Source organism: Vespa mandarinia, chromosome 14, assembly GCF_050613455.1.
Source record: "Vespa mandarinia isolate Hongniang chromosome 14, ASM5061345v1, whole genome shotgun sequence".
Lineage (NCBI taxonomy): Eukaryota > Metazoa > Arthropoda > Insecta > Hymenoptera > Vespidae > Vespa > Vespa mandarinia.
Genome location: NC_140823.1, coordinates 4345001 through 4361763, shown reverse-complemented (window position 1 = coordinate 4361763; position 16763 = coordinate 4345001). Strand labels below are relative to the sequence as shown.

Genomic DNA, 16763 nt, shown 5'->3' with positions numbered 1-16763 from the left:
GGTGGGTTCGAGTCTCGAGGGGTCGAGTACCCAGGAAGATAGCGTTAGAGGGACGCTGAGTAAAGGAGATTTAAGTAGTTGTTGGAAGGAACTGCGGACGCTGGTGGTGCGTGTGTTCGTTTTGGCGGGCATTAACTAGAGTCTTAAGTGAAAGTGAGTACATCATACGTCATGTCACCATAGCCCACGGTCGTCATCGTGACAACGGCCCACCAGAACGCGTCCGGAATGGACTTGAAGAACGAATTCTCGGAGCCGGCCTCCGCGAAGTATACCGCCGATGAAAATAGCACCACACCTGCAATGCAAGGAAGAAAACACCGGTTCAGTGGGTTTAATGCCCCCGGTGGCTCTGTACCTCATGTCCCCGTAGCCCACGGTCGTCATCGTGACCACCGCCCACCAGAACGCGTCCGGTATCGATTTGAACTGGCTGTTGTGCTTGCCCACCTCCGCAAAGTACACCGCCGACGAGAAGAGCACCACACCTGAAAGGCAGACAAGAGGAAGGCATGGTTCAAGTGGTGTGTGTTTTTAGCACCATTCGATTCTACGCGTGTCTCTTGGAACAACGTCTTTGGCAGAGTCTCCTTTCCTCTCGTTATTCTTTTCCCTCCTTCTCATCGGTCTCAGGCCATATCACCAGCCCACTCATGGATCATCGTATAGAGAGGTCTTCGGTTCGTTCTCCCAGAGTCCTCCTCCTTCTTATCCTTTCTTCATTCATACGTATATTACATGTACGTATATAATGTCTTTAATGTATAATAATGCATTTATTGTTAAATGCGAATTTCGATCTTTCCTTGGAATCTAGAAACGTATCAGCGTTAGGTATTACGACAAATCTTTGCCGATTGGATTGGAATTCATCCAGTTTGGCGGTCGTAACAATGAGTCAGTCCTCAAGAATCTATATGATCCGTCCTCCTTTTATTTCGTTAAACACTCCAATTAATATTAAATCCCGAGGATAATATTATTATCGAGATATGATACACGTTATATATATATATATATAACGTCTTAGAGTATCGAGAAAGAAAGAAATAATAAAACATAGCTTGGACTCACCGATAAAAAGGAAAAAGATGAGCAGACCGAGCTCCCTCATAGAGGCCTTCAGAGTACGGCCAAGTATCTGGAGGCCTTTACTGTGCCTGGACAGCTTGAATATCCGGAACACCCTGACGAGCCTGATGACTCTTAGAATCGCCAGAGACATCGCTTGATTCGTGCTCTTGTCCTGAGGGCTAACCGGTGCCTTTGGTAGATTAAGCGTGTCCTCTTCCTCGGTCACTACCGTGGCGAGGGTGATGAAATAAGGAATGATCGCGATGATGTCGATGATGTTCATTACGTCACGGAAGAAGTTAAATTTATTTGGACAGGCGAGGAAGCGCACCGATAACTCGAACGTGAACCAGATGATACAAATAGTCTCTATTAGGAAGAACGGGTCCGTTATGTCCGGCACTTCGTCCTCCTCGATCTTCGTGCCGTTCGTCGTCGTGTTAAAGACCCTATAATGCTTAAACTCTGGCAGGGTCTCTAGGCAGAAGATTACGATCGAGAGGAGAATCACGAACACGGAGATTATGGCGACCACCCGGGCTCCCTGAGAGCTCTCCGGGTACTCGAACAGCAACCAGACCTTCTTCTGGAACTCGTGCGACGGCAGCGGCTTCTCCTCCTCTTTGATGAAGCCCTCGTCCTCCCTGTTATACCGTATCATCCGCGTATAGAAACGTGTATATCGATCTTTGCCCCTAGAGTACCGCACCTACTTTTCTTTTCTTTTTTCTTTTTTTTTAACCTTCCACCGGACAACGCTACAGGATCCCATGGATTATTATTACGACTGTAATAATCACAATTGCATTTCGATCTGTAAACGTGTCGGACAATTTGTTCAATTTATTTTCATGAAAAATTTCTTTAACCAATAAACGAGACTAACGTCGTGTTGCCACGTTATTTAATTTTCAATGCGATACTCTAGAATATATTTTATTGTCGATATAGGATCAAAAAGAGAGATCGATTTATAATCGACGTCTTACCTGAACTTATTGGTGGCAAGTTCGCCCAGTTCGTAAAATTTGATCTCCTCGGAGAAAACATCGAGGGGAACGTTGACTGGTCGGCGAAGGCGACCACCGCTTTGATAATAATAAAGTATCGCATCGAAGGAAGGCCGATTCCGGTCGAAGAAGTATTCGTTGCGAAGCGGATCGAAATATCGAAGCCGCCTTGCCGGATCGCCAAGCAGCGTGTCCGGAAACTGGTTTAGCGTGCGCAGTTGTGTCTCAAACCGTAATCCACTCACCTGTCGAAGACAAAGACATATACGATCGCATTTCTTTCTTGTCATCCGTCGGCAAATATTAATTCCCGATGAATTTTCATTTTCACGTTTCTTCGAATAAATTATACGTGCTTCTTTGATAATTAGCCGACGGATTGTCTGACAAGAAAGATACTATGTCATATTCATCGTGATGAAATTTATATTAAGACACAGTACAAAATAAATATTTAATTGGGTTATTCTTGATTTTGTTCCGTACAATTTTATACAATTTATTTATACGCTTGATGGATTTATCATTGTCGATATCGTTAAAAAAAAAAAAAAAAAAAAAGAAAAAGAAGGTTCGTCGAGTAAATTTGGAGGTCATTTTTATATACATTAAAAAAAAAAAAAAAAAAAAAGAAAAAAAAAAGGAAAAAGAGCAATAACGAGTACATAAGAGATATCCTTTCGAATTGTCAGGCCCCCGGCGATTTTGAAAAACGATCGAACGGATAACTGTAATTGGCGCAATGCAGTCGTGTCATCCACGAGGACAGATAATTCCGTTCACACAATACGACCTTGGTACTATATCGCCCCTGATTCCAAGACGAACTTGGATGCCTGCCAAATACGGTCTGTAGGTCACTTCGTGTCTTGAGATAATCTTGCTTCGCAAAAAGAAACGGAGGTGCTCGGCCGTTGTCGTTACAATGGAATGATTACTTTTTGTCGCTCGTACTGTTACCCCACGTTGTGAACGCTTAAGTACCCCTTTGGGTTGAGACCGTACGAATATAAATCGAATCTATCTACCTCATTTGAATAACCAAGTACTTGAATATATTTTATCATTAATATCTGATAACCATCAAGTATTTGTAGGATTCGAATAATACGATAACTGTTATAAATCATTTCCTTGATAATTTCCTTTTAAAACATTCCTCAGATTTATATTTCGAGATTAATATTCCCCCCAATAACGATCTAACTTATTTTAGAGGAATAGAAAATGTAATGATTATATTTACCGTATTGTATTTTATATTTATGTAAACGATCAAAAAAACTACATTTTTATTTAACGCAAAGTAGTTTTAGTTTTAATTATAAATTCATTTCAATCTATAGCCTTACGTTTCGAAAATATATGAGGATAAAAGATATATATATATATATATATATATATATATATATATATATATATGTAAAAAATAGGATATACTCACGTTGATGACGACCCTCTCACAAAAGTCATGATCGTGCGGTATGGGCTCGAAGTGCGTGACGCCTGTGTATTGGGTGTGAGGGTTCGGCCCATCCTCGTCCTGGCTGCTGAGTTTCGGCAGCGATCTAGAAAGAGAAAGACCACGGGGCATCGTTAAACTCGTTCCGTTCGAAGCAAACACGAAACTTTGAATGAATGATATTGTGATATGATACATGTAGATATATGAATATATAGGTATGCATGTGTGTGCATGTACGTACTGTAAATATATATTATATATTATATTTATATATTTATATATAATATATAGACACGCTTTTAAATCGCCCAAGATGCATCTGCGATCTACGTGATAACTATTTAGGTAGACTAAACGACTACAGCATTTAGCGATAATCCTTCGTTCTAATACTAATCAACGAATCTACGCAATTCACGGTTCGAAATTCTTTCCGATCGAACCTTCAACGGGTATGATCGATGATATTTCAAAAGACGATATAGATACATATGCAGATACTTCGATTACAATTTTAAGCTGCAAGACCGATCGAGATGACAATCTTTAGGCACTTTGCCAATAATCATTTCTCGATGACTCAGAAACATTTCCCCAAGCACGGACGAACATCAAAACTTTCGATTATTTTCGATGTTTCCATAACAAATCGTCTTAATGGATATTTCGTCGTTCATATTCTTCGCGACGAGCCTATTCCCGGATTTAATAAAAATCGGAAGAAATTCGTAAAGATAAAGATGAATTTGAAAGTTTTAAGGCCTTGAAGTCCATAGAAAATCTTTGAAAAGAATCTGAAAAGAGCCTTGGAAGTTAAAAGGATCTCTTTTAGCTTGAGATTCGCTAACAAAGAGTCGCTAAATCGCTTACAAGCGTGAAAAATGTTGTGAAGCCATGTGCCTTCAAAAAGAATTTTTATTATTTCACGAGTATCCTTAACGACATTTACCGAATATCTTTCGACGTCGTTCGGAATGTCTAAACTGACATGTCTAAACTCTTTAAAACGTTTAAAACTTCGAGGTAACACGAACGGAATCATTGATATCGTCATTGCGACGATTATTTTCGTTCGTTACGTCTCGGTAAAAGAACTTGAACGTAACGTAGAAATAACACGCATCGAAAATATATATAATTATAATCTTTAAATAACTTCAAATTGTTAATAAGTATATTAAACGATTTCTTGAATTATCGAAGGAGATAAAGCTGTCCTCGATAAATATCTTGATTAATTCAAAATATATCATCGAAAGAATTTTTCTAAATAATTCAGATTAATATGATACATAGAAAAAAATATTACGAAATATTTTATTCGCGTTACGTTCGCAGACGTAATCGCACTTGGGATATCAAAGTTATGGTCAACGTTGTAACTCGCCTACGAGGCTCGTTCACGGATAATGGAAATTGGCGAGCAGAGCAAAGGGTGTCATAGTCATGTTTTCCGAGGTAAGGAAGAGTAAAAAGAGTAATGGGGGGAATAAAGGGGGATAAAAAGAAAAAGGAAAATAGATGCCTGGGAAAAAGCGTAGAGACCCTTTGCCCCGCCCACCTCTTGGACAAACGAGGGTGTTCCGGGTCGATTCGACTCTGTCGAGCCGTCTTTTCCGCCATCCACCAACCTCGTCTTTTCTACCATCTAACTCTCTACCAACCCTCCCAACTACCCTTCTTCCTCATCTTCGTCTTTTTATACCCCTTACGCTTCTTTCCTCTTTCTCCTCGAACTCTATGAATTTTTTTCCAAGTAACGTCTTGCGAATTGCTTTCTCGTGAATCCTTGAGGCTGAGGTGTTAGATGTATAAAGAAAGAGAGAGAGAGAGAGAGAGAGAGAGAGAGAGAGAGAGAGGAAAATAAGAAATGGAAGAAAAAGAAGATTAGCATGGGAAGCGCAACGATTCTAGGAAGAATATCGTCGCAAAAGGCGTCTGGTCTGAACAACAAAGGGATCTTGTGTCAGATGAATCTTTTCCAACGATAGCAGTATCCCAACGAAGCTTTCACTCTCTTCTTTCTCATTCTTTCTCTATCTCGAAGGAATTGTCAAGGAAAGAAATGAAAAATAAAAGAGAAGATGAGTTTGTACCGTTTTCATTTCAATCGTCGGAAATAGTTGTTTCTCGGCACCGAACGTTGACACGAAATAATATTAACGTCTATCCACGAAACGATCTAAACGATTATTACAGGGGAGAAATTAGATCTAACCATAATTTCGATTATCCTAAACCAACGATGAATAAATGTAATTATGGACTGGCTCGTTAATATCTATCGATTATTTTTCAAACGTTTGATAACCCTTAATGACGTTATTCCCCCCTTAATGACGTTATTCCTTATCGTTATATATATATGTGCATACAATATATATGGAAATATATATGAAAATATATTTGTCGTCTATGACATTTCCAAATGGTAAGTTCGTCGTTTACGAACTTATGCAACATATCAACGAATCGTTTCTCCTCATTAATCAAGTCGCGTGATGCAACGAAAATCCGAGCTATAAGAAATGTAAATCTAAGAAAGGAATCGTTCGTTTACGGATCATTAATTTTGAGAGAAGAAGATGTCGTACGGGAAATGGTGTAGGAAATACGTGCCGGAACTTTGCGTTTCAATCGATTTTACGATCACACGAGGTCGTTCCTTCGTCGATGCTTTTATAATGAATCACTTTGCTCTATAGTTTTCTTTTTTTTTTTTTTTTTTTTTTTTTTTATAGTGTAATGTAGTTAATGTAGTTTTCATGAATAATAAAAATACTTATTAATAAAAGAGGAAGGAACTAATTCATCTTAGAATATTCTACGTTCTAATTTCTATGTGAAATGAAAATGAGAAATCATGATAAATATCTTGCAAAGGGTGAGAGAGAGAGAGAGAGAGAGAGAAGGAGAGAAAGAGAATGAAAAGAAAGAATTGTTTACCATGAATATCGACGATCGACGCTTTATTCCTAGAGCATTGATGACAGTCGATGCACTTCGCGAGACCGGAGCGTAGCTCGGAATAACTTGACGTCTCACAGAAATAGATATCCTGGAGTGCTTCGGCAGACAGGGAACACATGTTTCGAACGTTCTTTCATTGTACAATGTTGTTTCAACAGAATAGCGAAATTTTTACTGAGAATGATATTCTTTCCACGAGAATTCCCATATCCCGATGTGAACATATTCATTCGAACGTTGAACTTAATCGAAAATGGTCAAATAAATATTTACATATCCAAATGGAATTTTTGTTATTTTCTTAAATATCAATATCATCGGACGTGATCGACGACTGAATAAACGATAATCTTACATACAGATTTTGAATTAATAATAATAATAATAATAATAATAATAATAATAATAATAATAATGAATTAATCAAACTGATGGGAGATGAATTTTGTTGGCAATAAAGTAAAAAATGGAAAAAGTAGAAATTGATTTTCTATCGACAAGTTGGAGAAGCTAATAAAGTAGCTATTTTTCTTTTTCTTTTTCTTTTTTTTTTTTTTTCAGATATCATCGTAAAGTTGTCGTTCGTTGGCGCACGAAATTCTTAATGCTTGATTATTCGTAAAGGTCGATAAGGTAAAAAAGGGACCAAAAGATGGTAAGACCGGTCGGTCTGTTTACGATCGCACCGACCAGAATATATTTCGCGTATCGTATCCCGTACACCAACTAAAACAGTAGGCTACGTAGATGCACATATGTTTATGATCGTGTTGGCCCACTCTGCGGTTAGTGTGCTACGACTAAAAGGTTAGAGGACAGGCAGCCCGGGTCTGGCATAGAAAGCCGTGCCAACTGATATTTTACGTTTGCTCGCACTGCGCTACCGCGAAACCCACTGCGGATCTTTCAACGTGCACGAATCGACGATGTATCTTGACTATCTATCATGCCCATTTCTATTTATTTCTTTTAAAGCAAACACATCTGAATCTCTAAATATAATTAATCCAATCCAATATATATTGCATTGAAATAAATTTCAATAGAAATTTTTCATTAATTCTTTTCAATCCTTCCGATCTACATTATTCGTAAATTACGTCAATTTACTTGGTCACTTAAATTTATTATCATTGATAACAACAAATTTGTGAAACTTAATGTATCCATTATTTTAGATGAAATTAAATGTTCCCCTTTCGTTAATACTAGAGAAATCTAATAAAACAAATTGAAACTATTGTTGAAATTAACATTCTAATCGACAATTAAAGTCAATTTTTAATTCATTGTTTTAGAGTTTCAAGGGACTATGTTTATAAATTGATAAATTTGAAAAAGGAATGTATTGTAGACTTTTTGTCTCGCGTGAATCGAGTACGTCCAAGAGCAATGCGAATAACGATCGCTTTCGGTTCAATCAGTAGTGTACACAGAAGTGCAAACCACAGAAATCGATTCTGAAATCTCTTTCTCCTCTCTTCCTCTCTCTCTCTCTCTCTCTCTCTTTCCCTTTTTCACATTCCCTTGTACTCACCCTCTCTCTCTCTCTTTCTCTCTCTCTCTCTCTCTCTCTCTCTCTCTCTCTCTTTGTGAATACGGTCATATAAATGGAATTGGTTCTCGGTAGAGAGCAATCGCTAAACTCGATTCACGTTACCAATTAACGACTGACACCTTCTATCGTTTCTCTCATGTTGGAAGAAGTAGTATAGTCGGTTAATAGCAATCGAATCGTTGCAGGTATGCCATGCTACACGCTATTTCATATTTAAGAATTCATTTGGTATAATTAAGAACCGAAGAATAACGAACATTCAATTTACTGTTGAGAACGTTTCGAAGGATCGTTTGTCTCTTTTTAATAATCAAGTTTCGTTGAGGAGTATAAAGTACAACTCTCCTGAAAAATCGAATCCACGTGATACGTGTCTTAGCATAATTCGTCGTTGTGACCTGACCTACATCAGGGAAAGAGACACGAACGATGCAAAGGATCTCACCTTATACTCCTTGAGCTATTTTTGTTTAATGTCTCTGTATGTATATGCAAAGTATATACACATATATATATATATATACATATGTATATAATGTATATAAATATTTTTTTTTTCGAGAAAATAAAACAAGACATTCGAGATTGATTCCAATCGATTCGTCAAAATCCTACGTTGTTTCTATGTAAATTTTTAATTATATCGAACGATTCGTTGCGAGGTGAAATTTTTTTTTCTATAAATTTTTATAATAATTTAATCCCGTAATCTGAAATGTGTGTTCACGTTATATACTTTAAAGGTAAATTTGATGTGACATTATGCTCGTATCAGCCTGACAAAAGGTTCTTCCACGACGCTTATTACGAAACTTATATACCTACCTACTTTGTGTAGAAAAGTTATTCTTTCATCGACCAGAAGACCCTCTCTGATTTAAACTTCTACGGCTAATGAGCCTATCGATATTTTCTCACTCGATACTCGGTGTTCTTTTTCAACGATCGATGTTAACGTGACGTTGTAAATTTATGAAGGATCTTCTGACCAATCCTAAGAATTGAACAATAACATCATATAAATCTAATATTTCAATTACGAATTAAGATATCAATTAAAGGATATCGTCAATTAATACGAATATTAGAAATATCCTTATCGAAACTTTTCGAATTAAGTCGCTGTAAAACAAAAAGAAAGAAAGAAAGAAAGAAAAAAAAGAAAGAATCGTCAAATCTATCCTTGACGTTATAAAATTGATTTTATTATTTTTCTTTTGAAGAAAACTATTTAAGTTACAAAATGTCAATGTTCTCAAACGAATACCATTGACACTATCGTTCCTATCGATATCGATCTAATACATTGTACCTTTTGAGCACTTGGAAAGCACATTAACAAAAACGTTCCGTTCCGATCGACAAGATTTACTCACGATCCTTTCATTCAAACTCTATAGAAATTGTCCACTCGATTGTCCATTGTAAAGGATAGACGAAGCCAGACAGATAGATAGACAGACAGACAGAGGGAAAGAAAGAGAGAGAGAGAGAGAGAGAGAGAGAGAGAGAGAGAGAAAGAGACGAAGCAATCGATCTCAATGAAAATACAATCCTATCAATAGACAAAGTTTCGTTGTAGAAAAATCGTGTATGTGCGTTCGTCATTGTGTTCGTCATTGAAAACGAAATGTGACCTAGTTCGAAGGTGGTTAGATTTAAGAAGCACGAATGAGCTGAATCTGCATGCGTCCTTAAGTAGCTACACCTTGCACATGTCAGGCAGAAGGTAGTATCGGTATATATACTTGCATAGAAAATGTGTCTGTGTTTTAAGTGCGTGCGTCGCGTGTGTATAGACATGTACTTATATGTACTTACATATCTATGTATTACATAGCCAGTATATTTTCGAGAGCATCGTATGTATCACTGAAGATGAAGTACCATATCGTTCTCTTTCTCTCTCTCTCTCTCTATCTCTCTCTTTCTTTCCTCTTCATTATTAATTCAGAATTCTAAAGAAGAGTTTAACAGCCTGGCCACAACTACCTCTCTTTTTTACTACTTTGACCTATCCCTATTACCTTCTTACATTCTACTTTACATATTTTCGGCTACAATAGATACTCTTATTATCTTTGAAGTATGCGAAAAATAGGTAGAGGAAAAAGGCTAATAAATCTGACGGCTTGACACTTAAAGTGTCAGCAATTTCTCAATTACTCGTTTGAACGATCATCACGAATAGACTTTGAGTATCTTAGAAAGAATTGAATTTCTCGTAGGAGAAACGATTCGCTTGGTTTGTTTGTCTTGACATTTAAACGGACAAAGGTGTTTTCCCGCGTTATCCTATTTATAGTATATTACATATTTACATATCTTTCAATTTTTTTTCTTTCTTTTTTATTTTTGTTTTTTCTATTCTCATTTCATCATCACGCGTAGATCGATACTTTAATATGTAATAAAATTCTTCGAACACGATTCATCGAGATAAGCAGGTGTGCCGATTATTTAAATATGTTGGCAAGTTATAACCATCGACGAGGATACAAAGAGCTTTACTCTCTTTCTCTCTCTCTCTCTCTCTCTCTCTCTCTCTCTATCTATCTATCTATCTATCTATCTATCTATCTATCTTTATTTCTATCTTTTTATCTATCTCTATTTCTCGTTTGGATGTTATGCGAATGCCCTCGCTTCGATGCATTCACGCACGTGAGCGCGAGGATCAAAACACCCACGCTAAGTTAACGCTCCTTCGGTATTTCGCTTTCGTATACACCATCCAATATACGTAAGTAAGTACTTACTTATTTACTTATATCTATCAACCAAATAGTGAAAATACACTGGAAATTAATTTGTCAGACTTTTATGGATATATTACATGTAATAAAGATAAAAATGAAATAATAATAATAATAATAATAATATCAGGTTATGACACAGTAAAATATGTATGCAATTATACTGTATATAGTTAAAACGAAAAAAAAGAAGAAAGAAAGGAAGAAAGAATGAAAGAATGAAAAGACTAATTCTGATGTTAGATAAAAAGAAATTAAAAAAGATATTAATGTTAAATGCTTGAAAACGAGATAGGAAAGTATATATGGAGATTAAAATGACAGATAGAAGACAAAAAAAATGTTCAAATATTGTATATGACGCATAGTAGGTCGATATATATATATATATATTTCTTTCTCTCTCTTTTTCTTTCCTTCGTTCTTTCTCATATATCACGTTCTGACCAATCAATTTTTCGTCGAATCCATTTATAGCGAAAAAGTGTTATTAAGGTTTTAAAGACAGCTTGATGAGCTTCGGCGAACGATAAAGGTGGTATTAATAAAGGGACACTAAAGTTCGAGCATTTGGCGGCCATAAAACTAATAGTAAGTATGAAAACGTGATTACGCGATATTCGTAAATTTTCTATGATATTCAACGGAATATCGAAGAGGGTAGCTGGCTCATCGTCTACGTCGTTAATACGATCTTGATGATATCATTCGTTTACCATGCTATCGAGAACAGTCATATTTCGTGGCCTCTCGATTTTGCAATACTTTATTCAAACATCGATATCATTCGATGGAATCGATAGACGTTGTAATAAATTTTAATCTTATGATCGATTCGCGGGAGATCACTTAACTTTGATCACCGAGAAATCCGAGGATATAAAGTATGATCTTTAACGATTATACATATATATATATATATATATATATATATATATATATATATATATCTGTATATATAATCGCTGTTGGATTATTTAATCGCTAGCTTAGTTCATTCTTTATACACACACATATATATATATATATATATATATATATATATATATGTCAAACCATAAAAAGTTTTCGCACGGATTCGTCGTAGTAATTCTAATTAATGAAATATTAACAACCTTTGATGAATTTTCTCAACGTGTTATAATATTTTCAACGACTAAGAATTCCTCGATAATATATAACATCATGTAAAATGATAAAATGATATGGATTTATTCGAGAAAACTAGCATTACTTACTTTCGTAAGAATGCGAATATCTGAATGAGAATTATAGTATAACAGAAAGGAAAACCTTTTTGTGATGGAGAAGAAGAAGGAGAAGAAAAAACAGACGAACAGGCGTTTATGTAAAGGCTGAATCAACTCGAACGATCGTAACACGCATTCCACATAAAAGCTGGAAGCACATTACGTTATGCTAACCATCGTTCTCGTAGAGACATTATCAGACGTTTTGCCCGGGCTCAATGACCGCTGTGCATTCCAACGAGAATATACATACATATCATACATCATTTCTAGTATATATATATATGTATTCTATATATATATATATATTATATACAAATACACACATACATATTGTGTATATATATATGCATATATACTAAACGAATACATTAACTCGTGTTCTGAATATAACCCAACGGGTCAAGAACAAAGATATTTTTAAACTATTCACGCGATGGAGTTACATCACGATTCTCTTTAGCTCTCATTCCATCTCTTTTCTTGAGATATTCCGAACGATTCCGTTGATTATCCATGAGTATATGTAAAATCTTATGGCACCTGGATTGTAAACTCGATATTTCTCGAGAAATTTCAAAATTGAAACTTTCAATGGAATGATTTATCATAGATTTCTCGGTATTCCAAAATAGAAAATATATCTTTATGTCTAAATATTCATTAATAACAACTATGATTTCAATATCATTTTCGATCTCCTCTTCCACCTTCAACCCATCCCGACCTCTCACCTTTATGTCTAATTTCTAAAGAAAAATCTGTTGAATTTTTCTTCAAAGATTCTTCGAACTCGAAATATTATAATTTTTTAAATTATATATATATATATATTTTTTTTTTCTTCTTGCAGAAAGTTCACGAAGAAGAAAAACGTGCGAAGAATGAAAAAGCGAAACGCAAGGCGTGTGATGACAACGCAGAAGCTCACTTGTACTCAATCGTACGTGAATAAGAATAGAAACGACTCAAGGAGAAAACATTGCCGCGTGTGACACTAAATTTGTCCGAATATTTTTTCGATACTTTCCGGTATATCTAAATGAAGAGAAACATTTCTTTCGAAGAATGAAAACTATGATAAATGATATTTGATTTCTTAAATACTTAGGCATCTGTAACTTAGTTTTCATTGGCACCCATTATAATTCATGATCCATGAAATCGAACTCTTTCTTCAATACTTACAAGTGTATATATATATATGTGTGTGTGTGTGTGTGTGTGTGTGTGTGTGTGTATGCGTATGTGTATGTGTATATAAGTATATATATATATATATATATATATATATATATAAATATATGTAAAACCTATTCGCGAAAAGCACCGATCTATATTCTGAGCGTGCGCCACGTTCTTTATAGCCAAGTCCCAAAGCATTTATTTATCCTATTTCGTATTATAAGTGAACAGAAAGAGAAGGGAAATGAAAGAAGGGGAGAGAGAAAAAGAAAAAAAAAAAAAGAAAAAAGAAGAAAAGAAAAAAAGAAAAAGAAAAGGAGAAGAAAAGAAAGGAAAGAAATTCGTGTTAATGTTCATGTTCGCAAAGCTTTCAGCATTCTATTCATACTATCCAACTAATAATATAATTCTAATAGCTAATTATTTAATTAATTGGAAATCTTGGTAAAAAAACGTCTTACGATAAAGAATACCTCGTGTTTGCCATTCTCTTAATGATTAATTCGAAGATACAAAAGTGTAACTATAGTTCCAGTAGTGTTATCGTTGCCAAATCGTAAAGAAGAAAAGAGTTTTCTCTCTTTCTCTCTCTCAAACGATCCGCATGCAATTGTACATCGGGAGAACCGTCTTCGTTATTCAGACAAAAGTGACAACACCTTCTTACGCGCCTGAAAAATACATACATCGACGAAAGGACAATTTTGTAGTTGCGATTAACACGGTGAAAGGACTATAACAAAGCAACCATCTTTCTCTCTCTCTCTCTCTCTCTCTTTCTCTCTCTCTCTCTCTCTCTCTCTCTCTCTCTCTCATTTGTCAATTTTATTTTAATATTTATATCTTTTTTCCTTTCTCATCTCCGAATTCGCAAACAAAAATTTATTGTACGTACGTAACAAATCAGGATTATACGATCATTCTCGAGGACGAGAGATCGACGAACGCGCGATTTTATTGTGGCAACAAGGATTACACGAAAACGCGTGCATCGTTTCTAATCTAACGATTATACGATTTGTATTTTACGTATACAGCTGGGCCCACGCGTTCCTTCTATAAACACTCGTAGCTTTACAAGGAGACGCGCGATTGAAGCAGCCGTTTTTCGTAAATATCATGAAAGAAAGGGGGAACGGAAAGAAAGTAAAAAAAAATATAAGAAAGAAGAAAAGAGTCCATCGACGTTTTTCTTTCCTAAAAATATCGCGACGATAAAATACGTGTGCGTATGTGTGTACATAATAGACGAGAGGGGTGATTCATTATTAATGTTTTATAATGAAACAAAACAAAAAAAATTCGTGCAATATACACATCTAATATCCGATAAAACACAGTCTACAGTCATGCAAAATTCTCACAATTTTCGCAGAGGTGTAAATTCAATTGAAATTTTTCTTCTTTTCTTTTCTTTTTTCTTTCTCTTTCTTTTTCTTTTTTTTCCTTTTTTTTTTTTTTTTTAATTCTAACAATTAAATTGTTCTGAGAAAAAGAACATTATATTTGTAAGAGCATTCTAAAGCAATATTCTTTTAGGAACTTTTAATAATCTTCAAGATCATAAACTTAGCGACACCTTTGAAATAATTTAAACAATTCTGTAACTTACTCTCTTTCTCTCTCTCTCTCTCTCTCTCTCTCTCTCAACTCTTTATTACCACACTCGAATCTTTAAGTGCACCCTCAAAAATTACTGTAATTCAGCTGTTCCGTTAAACTAAAATAAAATTCGTAAAAACATTAATCTACTATTACTTTCTTGTAGAATGAAACAACACTTATTGTACTATGTAATCTCTTCTATTACATGCACACATAACTCTTCTACAAAACTCGTCAAACTTGATATTTACAACGATAGAACTCTACTGTGCTAGAAATTTAAGAAACATTTCTATACACACATTGATACGAGCAGCTTATTTAAAAAAAAATATATATATATATATATTTTTTTTACACACATATATATATATATATATATATATATATATATGTATATATATTCACCAGAAATTTTCCGATAAGAAACTTCAAGAAGAAGAGGAAGAAGAAAAAAAAGAAAAGAAAAGACAAAAGAAAGTACAGGCAGTATACACGAACGATCTCGATTGAAAAAAGAAAATAAAAAAGAAAATGCAAATACACAAGCAGATAATAAAGAAGTAGAAAAATGTAGGGCCGTCGGTGTACACACGCGGTTGTACAATAGATAGCGTACGGGGGTGGGCGTCACGTTGCCGGACGAACGGAAAGTCGGTTCTCTCGAGGAAGGTGCGCGTGCGCGACAGCGCCAGCGCCGGCACGTCGGAGAGGAATGATAAGAAGAAAATAAGACAGATAAATAAATAGGAGTCAAATCGTGATATCGCATATAAGACCCAGGGATAAAGGGAAAAAAGGAAACGTGAAAATGTTGCTTTTCAAAAGGGAGAAAAATACAAAAGAAAAAAGAAAAGAACAGACAGAGATGAGTGAAATTGTATAGGAAAAAAAAAAGGGAAAGAAGAAGAAAATAAGAAAGGGTGGCAAAGGAAAATTTGATTTTCAAATGGAATAGAGAAAGAAAAAAAGAGGATAGGAGGAAAAAGACAAAAAAATAAAAGAAAAGGAGATAAGAGAGAGAGCGTACCTCGTGTCGCCGTGTTCCTCCGCACCATTCCGGTGGGGGCGTAGGTCCTGCCTCGGTTTGAGGACAGGGGTCAGCCCCCATTTCTCGATGAACTCGATGCGGGAAATCTTGGCGCTTCGCGGCGGTTACGAGAGGGGGCGGATCCCCCTCTCGAGCCCCATGCCCACCGGAGAGCGGTGCACCCCCGCACAACACGCACCCTGCAATGCTTCTCTCTCTCTCTCTCTCTCTCTCTCGCTCGCTCACTCGCTCGTTCGCTCACTTTCTCTCTCTCTCTTTCTCTGCCTTTCTCACGCACTTGTTCTCTTTCTTTCTTTCTCTTTTTCCCTTTCTCCCTCTCTCCCTCGCTTTTTCTGATCGTAACTATTTTCTTTCTTTTATTCTTGATCGTGCATCTCTAAACGAAGAGATAACACTGGCTGATAAAACACAACCACGATCAGTCACGAAAAACACCGATGCCGGTAGATACACCAAACAACACCATCACGGTCAGCGGCATACGCGCACAGCCACCGATCAAAATGGCTGCTCCACTCTCTTCTTTCTTCTTTATCTTTCTATCTCTTACACTCTTTCCCTCAATATCTCTAACACTTTGTCCGTCTGTCTTTATATCGCTCTATTCTTGGCACCCTCTGACTCGGATTATATCTTCCTTCCTCGTTCCTCTTTTCTCGACTTTGAACTTTCGCTTTTCCTTCTTGTCTCTTCTCTCTTCTCCCTCTTTCTTTTTTTTTTTTTTTTTTTTTACTTTTCTTTCTTTTTTCTTTTCTCTTACTCGCTCTAACACTCAAAGTCTTTTTCTCTCATCTATCCGTTCACTCTCTTTCTCTGTACGGTCCCTCTCGCAAGGAAAA

General features: G+C 36.0%; 1 protein-coding gene across 10 annotated transcripts in view; it reads right to left on the bottom strand.

Moving 5' to 3' along the window:
- Positions 1 to 16763, bottom strand: part of shaker (potassium voltage-gated channel protein Shaker) — a 142028-nt gene that overhangs the window by 19761 nt on the left and 105504 nt on the right. For 6 of the 10 annotated variants that reach the window (XM_035862184.2, XM_085661414.1, XM_035862187.2 and 3 more), the window contains 4 exons: positions 3529 to 3652; positions 2064 to 2329; positions 1075 to 1718; positions 169 to 298 (listed from right to left, as the gene is read on the bottom strand). In XM_035862184.2, the coding sequence (XP_035718077.1) occupies positions 169 to 298; positions 1075 to 1718; positions 2064 to 2329; positions 3529 to 3652 (1164 nt within the window). Of the gene's footprint in view, positions 1 to 161; positions 299 to 358; positions 489 to 1074; positions 1719 to 2063; positions 2330 to 3528; positions 3653 to 16763 lie in introns of all 10 variants that reach the window. The other 4 variants (XM_085661412.1, XM_085661410.1, XR_014982988.1 and 1 more) reach the window with 4 other exon arrangements.